The sequence below is a fragment of the Squalius cephalus genome (genome assembly GCF_949319135.1).
Source record: "Squalius cephalus genome assembly, chromosome: 1".
Taxonomy (NCBI): Eukaryota; Metazoa; Chordata; class Actinopteri; order Cypriniformes; family Leuciscidae; genus Squalius; species Squalius cephalus.
In genome coordinates, this window is record NC_137122.1 from 21,578,421 (window position 1) to 21,598,056 (window position 19,636).

The following is a 19,636-nucleotide window of genomic DNA, read 5'->3' on the forward strand; positions in this document are numbered from 1 at the left end:
AGCAATGTGTTGAAATGACTGCACTGTGACTTCTTCATATCACAGTGAAGCTCCCTGAGGTCAGTGTGGTCGGATTTGGTCGACGATTTCCAGCCCAAAAGCTCACCAAATCCCACCCACTACCCAAAAAAAAAAAAAAAAAAACGCCCAAAACTTTAACTGCCAAAATAATGTGATAGAAATGTATCCATGTCAATCAAGGTTGATAAGAACCACTTTGATCTCTTTAAAACAAAATCATTATGACAAAATAAAACAAAAATAAAAGAATTTTACAGGGAAACGGATCAAAACAGATACATTAAAGAGAATCAGCAAACATGACTAAAATGTCCAGGTAGAAACTATGTCAAAATGGCAATCAAGAAATTAACTGATGACTTTAACCCCCGGAAAAATACGTGCATCATTTTCAATGTCAATCAACAGTAAGAATAAGCCATTTTAAGGGCAAAAAGTACCCAATATAAGTGATTGGAATAAGCAACGTATAGCAGGCATTTCACACGCTAATACACACACCACAGCCAAAATGTGTCATTCATTGATACATAATGTAGGACAATCAGACTCCTAGAAGAATGTGCTTACTGTTGTGTTGTGCTTTAGCTTCAGACAGAACTACAGTACATCTTTCTTGAACATGAAGTGCGTATTGTAGAACATAACGCAGAGTTCAGCACAGTCAAAACTGATTAATCGTTTACTCAACCCTTTTTTCAGCAGATATCCAGATGTCCGGATAGTTTTTAAAAGTTGCAGATGTCCTGATCAGTGCACACATGACAACTGTTACAGGTATAATATAATAACCATCTGTTTCACTTTAAAATAAGATATAAATTTGAACAAAGCATGCTGCAAAATATCATAAAAAAATTAACTAAATCTGAACAATTGAAAAATGTCTGAAAACATGCCAAGGTCTGTTTCGTAATCAACTGACTGCACATAAAACAACACAGACGCAGCTGAATCATTTCTATATATCAACATATCTATAAATAATGGCTCAAATCCCAGTAAATTGACAAGCACAAACCTTAGTAAATCACCTTGCTTGATTCATTTAAATATTTTCCTCTAATAAATACTGCATCTAAAAGTGAAACTCCTACAAATGCATTTGCAATAAAGTCATCCACAAAAATAACCCTTTCCATGCCTTTTCTGCGCTAATATTTCACAGTGTGTCTTTAGTAAATCATTGCACTGGCTTTAGTAAATAGCTGTTAGTAAATCTGGCCCTAAATACATTTTTAGATTTTAATGTTGCAGTGCAAGCTGATTATTGACCTCCTGAAAATCCAAACTGTCAATCACTTCAGACTATAGAGGCTTTCACACTACAGGAACCTTTTCATAGTTCCTAGAACTAATGGTGGAAGTACACAATTTAAGTTTTGTTTTAGCAGGAACTGGGAACAATTTTAGTTCTAGGAACTCCTTAATTTAGCTAAAACTAAACTTAGCTCCTACACTCTCAGAAAAGAAAGGTTCAAAGCCATATCATCTGATCATTTGTTTCTGGCTTCCTTTGCAACACATTATGTGTTTTGGTAAACACTGTTACAAAGACCACAAACTCACATAAAAAGTCAAGAGTCAAACTGGCCAAAAGAATGAAACACTAATCACCATAATGATGACCAAACATTTTCATCTAAACCTCTGTTAATTAAGAGATTTATTGTATTCTTTTATTAGCAGTTGATTTCAGGGTGTTATAGTTGTTGTGTTTCATTTTCTGAGAGTGCAAACATGATGTTGAACCAACATCACTTTGTAACATGATGAAATTAACACATTTTATCAACATTAATTGCGGCTGCAAAAGTGATGTTGATTCAATGTGGTTAACATTGGCACATTAACATTGTTTTAACATTGTTTCGATGGTTGCTTGCTGTCTGGGTATGGTAAAGATGTACCTTTTCACTTTTGTACCTAGGTTCCTGCCCCAGTGACAGATTTGTTCCTTTTTTTTCTGAGGGTGTACTTCAGAGTGGGTCTAACCAAAGACTTTATATAATCTTAAAGGGACTTTGGTCTAACCCAGCACTATACATCTACCCAGCTATATATCCATATCTATCTATTGATATCTATAAAAATAAAAATAAAAGAGAGAAAAAAGACCACCCTTGATATCTGCCAGCTCACTTTCTATATATGCCAAGAATCGTGCCTGTATATATAAAAGAAAATATATGATGATGAGAAACCTGATATTGATTATACCACATTAAATGTTATATGAATCTGAGTCTAAAATTCTACCTTCAATAAAGGTGTGTGCAGAGTCAGCAGAACTGAAGGTGTTTGGATACAAATGCATTTAATGATTGTTATTAGCATCATCAAAAAATAAATAAAATCTTAACACCAAGTAGCAGCCTATATACAATATTATAATAAGTCCTATCAGAAGAAACCATTTTAAATGTGTATATATGTCTTTTTTTATACAGTATATAGTCAGCATGAAAATAGACCATACTGATAATCTAAAAGTAGCAGAAGCATTGAGCTTTCAGAAACCGACAAATCCTGTTGGTACAGAAGTCAGAGATGTCTTTAACTGTGATCAGAGAAAAATATGCACACAATGTTCCAGTAATGCAGAAACGAAACCATTTATTTTAATCAAACAACTGACTCCGCAAAAGAGAAATGACAGACTTATGTTTTATGAACATCCAGGAAAATACAACGCTTTTGATATACAGAGGCTACTTCAGATCTGAAAAGCCTTTGAAAATACTAGCATACCAGCTCGTTCAGTAGTGGTATTTCGGACTAGTAAATACGCCTCATGACATCATCATTCTGCGAAATAACAAAGCTCCTAGAAGATCTGGATTAAGAATCTGTAGAATATCTGAATTATTTAATCGGTTAGATAGTTTCACCGCTGTCTGTCTATCTAATCCAAACACGGCGTAGAGCGGCTGAGTGAATGTGGCCTGGACTCTGTGGATGAGGCTCATTGTGTCTGAGACGCTGTAGAAGGACAAAATCCCTGCGCCGTGATCCACATATACTCCAATTCTACTGGAGACACTGACTACAGGAAGAACAGTCTCAATGTTATTGTGCCAGAATGAACAGTAGTCTGGAGAGCAGAACAAACTCCAGGACTGATTGTTTCGTCCAGCTGCACTTTCAGGACCTTCTCCCTTCCTGCTGATGCTCTTATATGTCACTCCTATATCCACTCCTGATCTCCCTTCACCAGCCCACTCCACCTCCCAGTAACAGCGTCCAGTCACACTCTCTGTACACAACGCCTCGGTCCAACAATCAAATCTGTCTGGATGATCAGGATATGGCAGACATGTGTCAGAGTAAGTGATCACTGTGTTTCCCTCAAACAGACGGAGCCAATGATTCACTGAGTTCAGATCCAGAGTCAACAGACGGGAATCTGATGGAGATAAACACATAATCACTCATTTGACATTATATAAATATTTTAACATATTAATTGGTCTCTTCATTAGTATCATCATTTCATAATAATTATAATTTGACGTGTCTCTTTGACTTGTACGATCATGAATGAAACCTCAATTCACTTTAAGCAGATCTTCATTTAGGGCTGCAACTAACAACTATTTTGATAAATTAATTAATCAGACATAAAAAAAAACAATGATTTCCTTATTTTACATGTTTTTCATCTTGAACATTTATTTGTACAAATCTATGCTAAATATTATGTGCAAAAAAAAAAAAAGGTATCAACTCTTCTCACTCCTAAGGCACCAAAACTGAAGCATGGTCAAGCGCTTTCTGCATTTCAACTCTCCTGAAACTTTGTGGTATCTTTTTGCAAGGTATAGTGTGAAGATTTATTCACTGAAATTCAAGATTTTAATCCTGCACTGTGAACACAGTCACATTTCATTCAAAAGATAAATCCGAACTCTGTAACGGGACACACAAAAGCATTTTACATCAATGCTGTCGCACGTTATATGTTTAGGGGTAAAAAGAAATTCAAAATGCTTGACAAGCAAAATATTGTTAGCGAATGCCACACCAATGAGAGTGGCATTAAGATGGCTACATGCTTTCCTCTTAATAACAAAATAAACACGTAACAATCACCGTACAGTGGTGAGAAAACAGCATTAATAGTTGGAGATGGATGTAACCGATCGCCAGGCGAGAGAAGATTTGAAAATGGAGACATCAATTTACTTTCTGCATCCGGTAGTGATGATCGTGCAGTGTTTGCATACTTTATCACAGATTTGATAAATTTATCAAATACACAGCAACAGAAAAACTTTTCTTTTGAAAATGTATGTACTGCATTAGTAAAGTGCCTTAGTTCGATATGATAGCCAATGCCTACTATTTAAATACTGATAAAGTGGGTCTATTTTTATCAGTATTATTTTGATAAACATACCTTAACACAGATTTATGAGGTTTGGCATAACTGATGGTGTCAGAATGAACAACACAATCTTACATTTAACAATGCACAACTATTTAACGCTTTGGTGAATTTGGAAACAAATTTGTACAATCCCATTCATACATTTTCGTACCCGATGTTTAAACCCTAAAAAATCGTATATTTTCATACAGATCAAGTTGTATGAATTCATAGGAATTAGCCACCTTGTAAAATAGATTTTTTTTCTCATGAGATCAGGTTGTAAAAAACACCTTGAATCACACTTTCAACAGTATTTCTCAGAAATCACTTTCTTTACTAATGGCTGCGTTCCATTCTGAAGGGCACATCTCTATGTCCATAACGTTTCTAAAAACAAAAACCCAAGTTTACATCTCACTCCAATGAATTTATCTGGTTCTGGAACGAATCCCTGTTTAGATCATCATGTTTAATTAGCACAGAAGATCAAGATGATCTCCCAGTGATTGCCAGTGTTTGTGTGTGTTTTCATTGTAACTTACATTGTAGAAACTCCTTCCTAGTCGTAAACTGGCGACTCGGGACAATGATCTGGACGGTTTTCACTAAGAACACCAAAGAACATCTGTGCATCAGTGCCAGCCCTTTAATTCCCATGACGAGAATTAAACTACTACCATTTTATATTTAATCAACAGTGCTCAACTCTTTTCTGAGTAAATCAGTATTTACCTGTTTTAGATAACCTTTCTATCTCGTCTGTGCAGAACTGCTGCAGTTTGTCTCTGAGTTGAGAGACAGATTTCACTACTTCATCAAAATTGGGGCGAGAACTGACAGTGAAGTCGTCTGTAGATCCAGAGAGAGAGACAGACGGGCAACTCTATAGACACAAAGACAAAAACATAAACTCTGTGCAATTAGAGAAGTCTGTTGAAGTCTTCAGTCCTGTGTTAAAGAAGATATATGTTACCTTGAGGAAATGAATATGATCATCTGTGTTTAAAAACTGTTTCAGTTCAGTCTCTTTCCATCTCAGATCATCGAGCTCCAGCTCCAGTCGTGCCAGTCGTTCTTCAGCTTGGTTCACTGCAACTCGTTCGTGATCTCTGATCAGCTGCTTCACCTCAGAGCGACGTTTCTCAATGGAGCGGATGAGCTCAGTGAAGATCCTCTCACTTGCCTCAACTGCCGTCTGTGCAGAGCGCTGTTATAGAACACACATTACAATCTGCTCTTAATGGCAGCTCACACAGACATAGAGCTCTAGGGCCCTATCTTGCACCCAGCGCAATTGACTTTGTACACCGACGCATGTATCATTCCTATTTTGCACCCGCGCAAAGCGCGCTTTTCCCTCCACAGAAGCACGTCGCTAAACTAGGGAATGAACTTGCGCTCCCTGGGCGGTTCAGCGCAAAAAAGGAGGCGTGTTCCGGCGCAAACGTTCCTTCATGCTATTTTGCAGGTTTATAAAACAATTGCGCCACTAACCAGGAAAAAATAGTTTAAAGTCAGTGGCGCGTTGCGCATGTTATTCATAGCTATTTTAAGGGCGCATGCTTGGCCATAATCAATGTAGCGTGTGCACAACGCGCATACACTTTGATTCTCTCATCTACACAGAAGCAGCAGTTTTCATTTTTGCAAATCATACATTATTACGATAGATAGATAGATAGATAGATAGATAGATAGATAGATAGACAATTTATTATAAAAGCATACATGTAGCTTACACATTTACCCAAATTATCATACGCCTTTTTAACCGAAGTTAATTTGGGTGGGTTTCTCCATCCCCAACGTCCCTGACGAGAGCATTGCTCTCCTCGGCTGTGAACCGCTCCTGGCGCGCGCCTGGCAAATCCGCCGTTATAATAGGAATCCACCATAGAACAAGCGCGCCTGCTCTTAAAGGGAATGTGAGATGACGCTCTGATTGGTTTATTTCACGTTACGCCCAAACCACACCTATGAATAATGAAGCTACTTCAGACCAACCCATTTTAGATTTGTGCCGGGCGCAAGAGTCATTTATCCCGCCGTGAAAAGAGCAACAGCGCCAAGACCCGCCCACAAAGTTACTTGCGCTTTGCGCTTTGACACTTGCGTTTCAGATCGTTAAAATAGGGCCCCTAGTGTTAAACTCTTAAAACCATCTCGACCATCTCCATCTCCCATGTCAGCACTAAAAGAGCTTTCTCTAAAAGAGCAAGCATGTGTGTGATTTTGCATCCTTTTAAAGATGTCATTCCACCCGTGTGTTTCTGGATGCTGACGTTTCCTGTATCCATCTGACAGTCATGATCTCTGCCTCGTCTCGACCCTCTCGATGCTGCGGTCGAGACTCGCTTCCCCACTCATCTCGCTGGTTCATTCGGACTGTCAGACTCAGCTATGAGATTTAGGTCATCAGGCATCCCCCCAAGATTCAGTGGCATCCGGTTCACCTCAGTGATGCTTCTGTCCTGTGTGCAGAGATTGTAGTCCTACTAGCAAAAGACGCAATAGAGCCGGTCCCTCCAGGCGAAGCCCCTATTTCATTGTACCCAAGAAAAGCGGTGGGTTAAAACCAATATTGGACCTGCATGTCCTGAATCAGGCCCTGCACAAGCTCCCATTCAAGATGTTAAGATGGAAGTGCATTTTCAGTTACATTCAACCCCAAGATTGGTTTGCAGTGACCTGAAGGACACATACTTTTATGTCTCAATTGATCTCAATCCTCTACAGAAACCATTTCTACGCTTTGCGTTTGAGGGGGGCGAGCAGATCAGTACAAGGTCTTTCCCTTCGGGCTGTCACTGTTGTCCCACATCTTCACGAAAATCGCGGAGGTGGCCCTTGCCCCTCTGAGGGAACACTGTAATCGCATCCTCAACTACAACGACTGGCTCATCCTGGCCCACTCACGAGTGCAGATGTGTGAACACAGGGACTTGGTGATCAGGCACCTAAGCCACTTGGGCTTTGGGTCAACTGGGAAAAGAGCCAAACTCTCCCCCATGCAGAGCATCTCTTTTCTTGGTATGTAGTTGAATTAGGTCTACTATGCAACGCGTCTCACAGACAAACTTGTTCAGACGGTTCTGAACTGCCTGATCTCGTTCAGAGGCAGGACAGTGGTTCCACTGAAACTATTTCAGAGGCTCCTGGGGCATATGGCATCTGCATCTGTAGTCACACCGCTTGGGTTGCTTCATATGAGACCGCTTCAGCACTGGCTACATGACCGAGTCCCGAGATGGGCATGGCAACGCTGCAAGCACCAGGTGGTAATCACCCCGGCCTGCTGTCAAACCTTCAGCCCATGGTCAGACCTTGCTTTTCTATGGGCAGGAGAAGCATGGATAGGACCTCGACTGCAGTGGAACATCAACTGCCTCGAGTTGCTAGCAGTACGACTCACCCTGCGCCTCTTCAGATCGCTGCTACAGGGCCAGCATGTACTGGTCTGGACCATCAACCATCAGGGTGGTCTACGCTTCATTGCAATGTCACAACTGAGCCATTCACAATCTGGGCGATCTCAATCGCGCAGTCGATGAGCTCTCATTACAGCCCACACTCCTTGGAGAATGGAGACTCCACCACCAGACAGTCAAGCTGATTTGGAAATGTTTCGGGGCCACACAGGTAGACCTGTTTGCCTCTCCGGACATGTCCCACTCCCAGTTGTGTTGACACACATCTGGCAACGGGACCTACGCAAGTATTCGTTTCCCCCAGTGAGCCTACTTGCACAGACACTGTGCAAGGTCAGGGAAGATGAGGAGCAGGTCTTGCTAGTTGTGCCTTACTAGCCCAACCGGACCTGGTTCCCTGATCTAATTCTCCCTGCTACAGTCCCTCCCTGGTGAATCCCTCTGGGGAAGGACCTGCTTTCTCAGAGACCTATGGCCTCTGGATCCTCCACGTGTGGGGGACTTGAGTTATCTACTGATCTACCACCGGGAAACGAGGCACGCTTACACTCTGAAGTGGAACCTGTTCGTTGAGTGTTGTTCTTATCGCCGAGAAAACCCCTGAAAGTGCCCGATCAGATCGGTCCTTTTTCTGTAATTGTGCCTGGAATTTGGCCGGCTAAATCTGATCTTGAGACCCCGGCCTGGATATGTGCCTAAGGTTCCCTCCACCCCTTTGAGGGGTCAGGTGGTGAACCTGCAAGAGCTGCCCGTGGAGGAGGCAGACCCAGCCGGGATTTACCGTCTCAGCTCCTCAGCGCAAAACTTAACTGAATGAGTGCACCGCGCTTCCTTGTATATCTGTTCCGCGGGGCGGGGTTCGCAACGCAAATTTCGCTTTCCAATGTCTATTAGCTTGTTTTGTTACACTCAAAGGTGATTGAGCTCTCAGGCGAGATCCCAATTCTTCAGTCACTCTGATGTAACATCTCTGTTTCCTCCTTCAGGGAATGAGGGTTACATTGGTAACCTTGACGTTTTAATTATTGGACCAAAAACCTCTGCACATAATACTTAGAATACAGTCTAACACAGGATGGCTGCTCTGTCAAGTTTTGGTCAACAGTTAGGAACCTGGGTGCGCTCTTTAATACCAATCTTTCATTTAAAAGCCACATTTCTAGCATTTGTAAAACAGCAGTTTTCCATCTTAAAATATATCTAAGATATGACATATGCGCTCAATGACTAACGCAGATCAGTTGCATCACTTGAGCAAGCTCTTAACGCATTATAGTCCTTCACATCTATTGCGGTCTCAAAATTCTGACCACTTGATAATATCTAAAATATAAAAATCAACTGTATCAAAATAATTTTACATAAACACGATTTGATAAGATGTGTATTGTGAAAATCACTATACCAATAATTGTGGACTGCAGCCGGTAGATCCTTTTCCTATTTAGTACCCAAACTCTGTAATAGTCTTCCTAGCATTATTCAGGAAGCAGACACACTATGTCATTTTAAATCTAGATTAAAGACATCAACGTAGCATACACAAAACACACTATGACATTTCTATACATTTAGATTGTTAGGCTGCATAAAGTAGGTCAAATGGAACTGGGAACACTTCCCACAACATTCAATGTACTTGTTACATTGTTAGAAGAATGGGACCTGTACGCTAATATTAGTCTGTCTATCTCTTATCTCGAGTTTACCACAATCAGCCGGATCCGGGCCATATCCAGATTAGATTGTGGACCTGTAACTACACCAAGACAAGACCACAACGCAGCCCTTTTGCAAATTATCATATTATCATAGTCATATCATTTTTAATAAACCTTTCACTGAGGACTTCTTCAGAGAAACAAAAGTCCTTCTACAGGATTGTTTCTTCCTGGCATCTTTATTTTTAAGAGTGTGAAGGAGACTTCTCAAACTTCTCCAAACTCACCTTGTGAGACTCCACAGCCTCTCTCATCTGCTTTAGATCTTTCTTTCTCTGCTGGATTGTTTTCTGGATGTTTCTCTGTGTTTCATCACAATGTTTCTGCCGAAAACAGATATATAATTAAATGAAAAAAAAATGTTTTTGTAAACAGGTATCTTATTTATTTTTAAGTCACTTAAGTCTGCATTTATTTGATCAAAGACACAATTTCTATCTTTCTAAAACATAATCAATTACAACAGTTTCCCTGATTGAGAGAAAAATCACATAACAAATGAGGAGAGAAACATCATGATATCATGTTGCTCATGAGATCCAGTAAGGAGCAGTACCTGTTTCTCTGTTCTTGCCACTCCAATTGATACAGTGTCATGATTTCTGTGTTCATCCACCATACACAGCATACAGATACACCGCTGGTCGGTACGGCAGTAAATCTCCAGCATTTTACCATGTCGAGGGCAGATCATCTCCTGCAGTCGTCCAGTGCCGTCCATCAGATTGTGTCCTTTACCTCTGAAGAGACTCTCATGCTGTTCAAGGTGAATTTGACAGTAAGAGCTTCGACACTCCAGACACGACTTCACTGCTTTCTGTTTATTTCCAGTGCAGGAGTCGCACTGCACATCTCCAGATCCAGTGTGAGGAACTACAGGAGCAGCAGGAGGAGGAACAGGAGCAGATTGGAGTCTCATTGTCTTGAGTTTCTCCACCATCCCAGCAAACACCACATTCTTACTTAAAACTGGTCTTCGTACGTAGGTTTTCCTGCACTGAGGGCAGCTGTAGATTCCCTTCTGATCCTCTTGATCCCAGCAATCTGAGATGCATTCCTTACAGTAACTGTGTCCACAGGGAATCGTCACTGGATCCTTCAGGAGATCCAGACACACTGGACAGCTGAACTGGTCCTCAGCCCATGAGAAACTGGCTTCTGCCATTTCACTGTAAATGAACACACAGATAGAGAGACGATACACACTGCAGCTCCACAGTAGAGTTCCTTCCAACTGAAGGGTTTATATATCTTCCTGGTAACATACCTAAGAAACAGGTTTTTCTGCAGGCTGTGACTTCATTTCAGTTTTTTTTTTAAATAACTTCACAACTGTAACTTGTTCATTTCAGTGTTTTTTTTTTTTTTTTTTTTTTTTTTTACTACAGTGTTTAGACAACAAAGTTGTCTAAAATACGATGAACTAATTATGATTTAATTCTGCAAACTGATTTCTGTACTTTAATAGTACTAGCATCGCCAACTACACCACGCAATAATTAAAATCATGTTACATCACAATATAATAACTGGATCATGATTGAGACTGCAGCAAACAGAGAGAGACTCACTGATGTCCAATAGATCGACTCATCATATACATAGAAAATATCATATACCAATTCTATACCAATATATACCAATATACCAATATCATATACCAATTCATGGAATCTCATAGTGCGTTTAAAAAGGCTATATATCCAAATACAGAAGCAGAGTCCAACATATTAATTTTAACATGCTATTAGTACTGAGAAACTGTTTTTTCTGCAGGGCGTGACTTACTGTAACTTGTTCATTTCAGTGTTATTTTTAATAACTACAGTGTAGACAACAAAGTTGTCTAAAATATGATGAACTGATTATGATTTAACTCTGCAAACTGATTTCTGTACTTTAATAGTACTAGCATCGCCAACTACACCACACAATAATTAAAATCATGTTACATCACAATATAATAACTGGATCATGATTGAGACTGCAGCAAACGGAGAGAGACTCTCTGATGTCCAATAGATCGACTCATCATATACATAGATCATATCAACTATATACCAATACATGGAATCTCAGTACGTTTAAAAAGGCTATTTATCCAAATACAGAAGCAGAGTCCAACATATTAATTTTAACATGCTATTAGTAATTATGATTGAATTTCTATAACAATTCATCTTTTCCGATGCAAATAAGAACTATGTGGAAAAATAATTTTAAAATAATATAAACTTCATTTTTATAAAGTAGAACAAGCGCTGAACTTTGAGGAAAGTTTATGTTTGGGAATGTGGTTGGATGAGATCTGAAACAAAGCTAGAGAAACTATGCACACAATGTTCCAGTAAAATGAAAGTTTGCACGCAATGTTGTATAAACATGGTAATGTGTTAGTGTAATACAGTGACAGAATTTTTTTTTTCAGTGCCCTTGATTTTAGAAATATTTTACCTATAGGGAAGTGGTGATCAAACCTGCTCCTGGAGGGTCCAGCTATTCACTACACAGCAAAAAAAGAAAAAAGAAAAAAAGAAAACAGTGTTAAATTAACTCAGATTTTAAGTCCACACTCAAGAGTGTTAAAAAGAACACTGAAGCAGTGTTAAAGTTAATGAGATAATTAAGAGATTAATTGACTGATTATTGACCATTAGTCAAGACACCTGCTGTTAACAAGTAGAATCAAAGGAAAGAGTCACCATTTGTGTCACCATTGTGATGATCAGTGTTTGATATATTTGAGCTCTTGACCCTTGGCTTTTTGTTAAAAAAAAAAAAAAAAAAAAAAAATCTGCTTTAACTGTGTTTGATTATCTTAATTATTTAATTATCTCATAATCTTCAAGACTGCTTCAGTGTTACCGTGATAAATTAACTGGGGTCTTTGCTGTGTAGAAACTTCCAGGCAAGTGTTGTGGTGGAACTGGGTTGTAATTAAACTCTGCAGGATATTGAGCAGGATTGAGCAAACCATGAAGCAACCCAATCAAACAAGGTGAATTTCAACATTACAATCTATGATTATGTAGTGAATGGAGTTTTTCATGGTAACTGTTCCAGCAAACTTTTATTTGTTCAATAATTAAATCGGTTATATAAGTCAAAACAAATACTTTAAACATTCTCAATGCAATTTTTATTTTTCTCTGCAACAAGGAAAATGTGTATTTTTATTTATAATTAACATTTTGAGTTTGTTCTGTGAGTGACGTCAGTGATAATGGACCGGTCGCGCCTGCTCTCTCAGAACAGCCTGTGACTGGAGAGAGTCAGGTATGTCTGTGCAGTGCTCTTCATTTAAGAGTAAAATATACTGTATAAAGTGATGTTCGAAGTCAATATTTATCATAGAAATGTCATGAAACCGAAACAAGTTGATATATTCACTTTTCTGAGTACAGTTTGATGCATTTTCTGAGTTTCATGAACGCACGTGTTTGTTTGATGTTGCCGCCCGCGCGCCAAACTAGAGTGCGGGTTTTTCCTTGTAAATACATTTCTTGAAATATAATTTTGGTGGATTGAGTCTGTAGAAATGTTGTTTTGTATATTGAATGTCTGTAACTTTAGTTTGGATGCTAGAATGTATGTTTATAGCCATATGTGTGGCCTGTATTAGATGAATTGCAGTTTCTGTAATGGAGGACAGTACTTAATGTGTCTTTTCTCATACATCCTTCAGCTGAGAGAGAGAGTGAACCTGAAGGCGTGTGTGTTAATTGTCTGTCCTCTTGTCAATAAACTGCAGGTATGTTCAACAATAAGGGAAAAAAACCACTATACGATCTAACAAATTGAGATATTTTGGCTAAAATCTTAATGTAACAATATGTACTTTTAATGGAATTTTATTTCTTTAATTTGATTTTTGTGAATGTGAATTTCCATAAATAAGACACAGAGAAATTGATTGTTGTAAAACAAGACTTTATTGTATAAAACGGAGAACAGCCTGTGACTGGAGAGAGTCAGCTGAGAGAGAGAGTGAACCTGAAGGCGTGTGTGTTAATTGTCTGTCCTCTTGTCAATAAACTGCAGACGTGGTCCACCGAAGCCAGTGGTGTCGTGGGGGTTTTCTTGTGGTGTGAGACGAGATCCGCTACAAATTGGTGCCGTGACCCGGATCAAGGGATCAGCCATTGCAGATCGCCGGGAAAAGTCATCGACATCACCAGTCAACAGAACTTTTGTGGTAGATAAGCAGTGTGATTAAACATGGACAGTTACGGTTTTACACACAACAAAGCACAAGAACACATGGCAGATGCAGATGTTAATCCTGCAAACGTGACACCTGTTTATGTTAGGAGTAGTGTTTTAAGTTCACATAGGTTCTCTACTGGAATGGGGAGAGGGGCTCAGTTAAATAGTATGCTGGAACAAAATATGGCAGCCAGCCCAGTACATCTAGCCACTCCAGTACGTCCCTCAACCAGTAGCCCAACTATGCTAGGCATGAGTAGTGACACAACAGTGCCTCATGGAGAAAGACTATACTGCCCCCCAGTGGGCGAACCAGTGAATCAGTGGCAAACGATGGCAGATTTAATGAAGCAACTGGGTAGCGAAATAGGGAACCAAATTTCTGCAAACCTGAGATCTGCAGGGCCAAATCCCCAGAGAGATTATGTTAATGCCCAACAGCCTTCACCTCAGATTCCTGATTTGTCAAATTTGAACCTAATTGTTAGGCATCAAGATATCAAAGAACCGCCTACCTTTAGAGGTGATAAGACAGATCGATGCACCATTAGTGAATGGCAAGAACTGATGCAAGCTTACTTAAACAAGAAGGGCTTCAGTGCATCTGAACAGGGCCAAGAGATTCTCGACAAGCTAATGGGCCATGCTAAAGATGTTGTGAGGACATGTATTCGCAACAATCCCCTGATTGACGTGGCTAGAGATCCACATGTCATCTTTTCAATTCTAAGGCAACATTTTGGAGATGCAATTTCCTCCACAACACCTTTAAGAGACTTTTATGACACCTTGCCAAAGCAGTCAGAAAGTGGCTTGGATTACTGGATCAGACTAAATAAGGCAGTTGACCTAGCTGATGAATGCCTAAACCGACAAGGAAAAAGAGTTGAAGACCCTAGTCACGAAGTGGCAATGATGTTTGTGAGGCATTGTCCTGAGCCTGCTCTGTACACTGCCCTTCGGAGCAAACCATTGGAAAGTTGGAATGCACAAGACATTCAAGCATTAATTGACAGCCACCACAGAGACAAACAGTCTATAAGAGTAGATAGAGAGAGAAGGGTTGATGAAACCTCATCTAACGCCTGGTGCATGACCCAACAGCAGTCCACTGCAGTTAATCAGCCAAGCGGTTCAGATTCTGCTCTCCTCGGGCGAGTGGTTTCTCTACTAGAGCAGTTCCTAGTCAAACAGAAGGAGCAAGAACAGAAAACTGAACAGGGCAAGGTCGTGCCTGAATCCCCTGCAAAATATGTAGGGCTCAAGATCATACGACAAAGACTCACTGTTTTAAGGAGGGGCTGTGTTTTAGGTGTTTCAAGACAGGGCACAGAGGTTTTGAATGCCCTGACAAAAGACAAGTAAAACAAGTCACAGCCAGCATAGCCACTAGACCTGAGCACCATTTAAACTAGAAAACCTGCATTGTGGGGGGGACAGTGTGGGTATCAGACAAGTAAAGACCCCAGAAAGCCCATTGACTGTTCAGGTAACTACAAGTGATCACTTAAGTCAAAACAGTGTAAGTGAAGGACTTGCAGTTCAGCAAAAGACGACCTGTGAGGCTCCAAAAGCTAATTACCAGAGAATTAATGATGAAGATGATCTGTTCTATGCTCCAGTATTAGTTGAGGGGAAAGTGAAACTATTAGCTCTTGTCGATAGTGGATCTGTTACCTGTACATTGAGTGAAACAGCTGAACGCACGCTTAAAGACTGGAACTTGATCTGCACAGATTCGAGTAAACCCACTAAAAAAGTACTTACTGGCTGTGGAGGGAATGAAACAAAACCAAAGTGCACATATGAGTTGAATGTGGATATGCTTGAATGTAAAATGACAATCAACTTTCTAGTGGTCCCAGGCCAAAAAGATGAAATGATAGTTGGATCGAATGTCATCAGGCATGTGACTCAGCAGATGAGGAAAACTGAGTGGTACTGGAAAAGCTTATCTCAACCAGTTCAAGATAATGTTCAAGAACCCCTGCTGAATGTGCTTTCTAATGTTGACCGCTGGCATGGAGATAAGATACCGCAGAGAGTTGGCACGGTAGTATTGCGACAATGTCTTACACTAGAGCCACAGCAAGAACATTTGGTTTGGGGAAGGTTAAAGGAAGAAGTTCCCTTGTCTGTTGGAAGCACAGTAATGCTCGAACCCTCCACTTCCCGTTCTGCACCAAGAAATGTTATGGTAGCTCGCAGTGTTTGCCCACTCTGGGGTGATAAGTGGATTCCTATGAGAGTGATCAATATGATTGACCGCCCCATTGTTTTGCGCCGCAATACTAAAATAGCTAACGTGCACCCATGCCTTGCACTAGAGGAACTAGATCTCACAGAAAAAAGTACAGAATACCTGCAGGAAGGGGTTCAGCAGAATATTGTCCAAGTTAATGAGCTCAATGAGAAAAGCAAGCTGCAGTCTGACTATAGAGCCAAGTTGAGAGATCTGGGCCTGACAGAAATTGACATTGAGTCCTGTGAAGTAAGTGATTATTGGAAAGGAGAGCTGACTGATCTCATAGTACAGTATGAAAGTACCTTCTCTCGTGACAAGCTAGATTGCGGTGAAGTAAAGAACACTGTTCATCGGATACGACTCAAAGATGAGAAGCCTTTCCGACTGCCCTACAGAAGGGTTCCACCCACCCATTATCAGAAATTGAGACAAACATTGGATGAGATGGAGGAGCGGGGTATCATTCAAAAATCAAACAGTGAATGGGCATCACCTTTAGTCTTAGTCTGGAAACCTTCTGGAGAGCTAAGGATATGTACAGACTTTAGATGGCTCAACCAAAGGACAGAAAAGGATGCGTATCCTTTGCCCCATCAAGCTGATGCCCTCGCATCATTAGGAGGAAATAGTTATTTTAGCACCATGGATTTAACATCGGGCTTCTATAACATTCCAATCCATGAGGATGATCGGAAATATACGGCATGCACAACTCCAGTAGGGCTTTATGAATATAATCGTATGGCTCAAGGTTTATGTAACAGCCCAGCTACGTTCTCACGCATGATGACATCTATTTTTGGAGACCAGAACTTCCTTTCGCTTCTTTGCTACTTAGATGATCTACTCGTCTTTGGCAAAACTGAGAAGGAAGCTCTTGATCGCCTGGAGATGGTGTTTTCCCGACTTAAAGAGCATAACCTGAAACTGGCGCAAAAGAAGTGCTATTTCTTGAGAAAAACAGTCAAGTTTTTGGGTCATATTGTGACTGAGAGTGGCATAGCAACCGATCCTGCAAAAGTGTCTGCAATCAGTGACATTAAATCCACAGACTTGATGGAAGCAGACGGAAAGACTCCTTCACCAACCAAAATTAAATCTTTTCTTGGGATGGCGAATTATTATTCCCATTTCATTGAAGGTCTCTCGACTTTAGCTAAACCATTATTTAAACTGACTGCTGGACAGAAAGTCGGGAGAAGACATGGACAAAAGAAACCCTTCGTTCCCAAACCTAGGCGTTTAAGACCTGAAGACTGGACTGCAGAGTGTGACACAGCTGTAGAAAATATAAAACATGCACTTTCTCACACTGTTGTTCTTGCCCATCCAGACTTCCACAGACCTTTTCTTTTGTCTACCGATGCATCTTTGGATGGTTTTGGTGCAGTCTTGAGTCAGATTCCAGAAGATGAGACAAAACCTAGACCAGTCGCTTTTGCAAGTAAGACCCTGTCAAAAGCCCAGTCCCATTACCCTGCTCATAGGTTAGAGTTCTATGCACTGAAGTGGGCAGTTTGTGATAAATTCGCCCATTGGCTGAAGGGGACTAAATTTACAGTGCTAACTGATAACAACCCCCTCACGTATATAATGTCAAAGCCAAAGCTAGATGCCTGCGAGCAGAGATGGGTATCTAAGCTTGCCCCTTTTGACTTTGATCTCAGATACATACCTGGTACCAAAAACATCCCTGCTGATCTTTTGAGCCGCCGACCTTTTGCCAAAACATTAGAAGTCTGTGATGCACTTGAGACTAAATCTAAACATGTGACTTCCGAAACCATTCAGGAAACTTTCCGGTTATCAGTGAATGTGCACCATCAAATGGGTGAAAGCAGCATGGATTCTCAAGTTGAGAACCTGAAGGTGGTTAGTAGTGAAGGGGTAAAAGCTGTCTTTGAGTCCTGTCTCAACTGGGAAGCCAGTAGTCCAGTTCAGAGTATTCATTTAGCCCAGAATAATACTTTTGTCCATGGAGGTGTCAGCACTCTTCCAGTCTTCTCTGTGGAGGATATACGGATGAAGCAGAAAGCAGATCCCACTGTGTCCCGTGTTGCATTCTTTGTCGAAAGGAAAAGGAGACCATCACGTAGAGAGAGAGACAATGAAACTGCACCAGTAATGAGACTTCTGAAACACTGGGAAAAGCTTGAAGTAAAAGTTGGAGTTCTGTACCGCAGGTCCAAAGATCGGGTCGGTAAAGTCAGGTATCAGCTTGTGCTTCCCCTGTCACTGAGAACTGTTGCTCTCAGAGGAACTCATGACGATGCAGGCCATCAAGGACAAAGCAGAACCCTTCATCTTGTACGCCAGAGGTTTTTCTGGTCTGGTATGGACACAGATGTTAAGAAGTATGTCTCGCACTGTAAACGATGTGTAGTTGGGAAGACGCAAGAACCTGAGGCCAGGGCTCCACTAGAGTCTATCAGAACGAACGCACCACTTGAGCTCGTATGTATAGATTTCTGGTCTGCAGAAGGAACCCATGGAGAGAGTATTGATGTTCTGGTCATAACTGACCATTTCACAAAACTAGCCCATGCGTTCCCCTGTCCCAACCAAACAGCCAAAGTAGTGGCTCAGAAATTGTGGAACAACTTTTTCTGCGTGTATGGCTTTCCGCAGAGAATACATTCTGACAAAGGTGCAAATTTCGAGAGCAAATTGATAGCGGAGTTGTTGCTGGTGTCTGGTGTTGAAAAGTCCCATACCACACCGTACCATCCTATGGGCAATGGCCAGACAGAGAGGTTTAATCGCACCCTTGGGAGCATGATCCGCTCTTTGCCGCCTCGAGCAAAGGAAAAGTGGCCGCAAATCATTCAGACACTCACGTTTTCCTACAATTGTACTACCCATGAAACAACAGGGTTTGCGCCTTTCTACTTAATGTTTGGAAGGATTCCTAAGTTACCTGTAGACGTCATGTTTGGAAGTGCCCTCAGAAATGAGGATGTTCAGACTTATGATGAGTATGTGAAATCTCTTCAGAAGGATCTTAGAGAAGCTGTGCACATTGCTAAAAGCAATACTACTGATGCACAGAGAAAACAGGCCCAAGGGTATAACAAAAGATCCAAGGGCGCTCCTCTGGAGGTTGGAGACCGTGTTCTCTTAGTAAATAAAAAGGAAAGAGGAAAAGGAAAGTTGGCGGATGTGTGGGACTCAGCAGTTCATGTAGTGATATGGAAAGATCCGTCAATGCCCATCTACAGAGTTGAGAATCCCACAACAAAGAAAAGCAAAGTTGTCCATCGTAACTTCCTCCTTCCAGTCAATTTCTTTCCATTGGAAGAGCCGGACATTGAATCAACAGTCTTATCAACAGTGTCAGGAGATGAAAAAGATCAAACAGAAGATCAAAGATTTTTGTTTAGTATGGGAAGAGAATCAAGGAGCAGTAGAACGGCTGCATGGATTTTTCAAGGTGCCGCTTTCAAAGCGCCTCAGAGTACTGGAAAATGTGCTGTAAAGGAGACCAAAGAACATGTCACAGAGTTGGAAAAATCAGTCTGCATAAGTCAAACAAGAGAGAAAGATCTTTCTACAAGGAGTGAAAGCGGACATACTGAAAGTTCTAGCGATGAACATGAAGCAAGAGATACAGACTCTGACAGTGAGCAGTCTGAGGATGACAATA

At 40.8% G+C, this 19,636-nt stretch overlaps 1 protein-coding gene across 1 annotated transcript; it reads right to left on the reverse strand.

Annotated features, from left to right (window-relative positions):
• Positions 1-2,323: 2,323 nt before the first annotated feature.
• On the reverse strand, positions 2,324-10,772 carry LOC307164352 (tripartite motif-containing protein 16-like). Its single transcript, XM_079881147.1, has 6 exons — positions 10,099-10,772; positions 9,770-9,865; positions 5,367-5,600; positions 5,126-5,276; positions 4,936-4,998; positions 2,324-3,427 (listed from the first exon to the last, which is right to left on the reverse strand). Exons 1-6 carry the CDS (start codon positions 10,705-10,707, stop codon positions 2,814-2,816), a joined length of 1,767 nt encoding a protein of 588 aa, XP_079737273.1. The 5' UTR covers positions 10,708-10,772; the 3' UTR covers positions 2,324-2,813.
• Between the last annotated feature and the right edge of the window lie 8,864 nt (positions 10,773-19,636).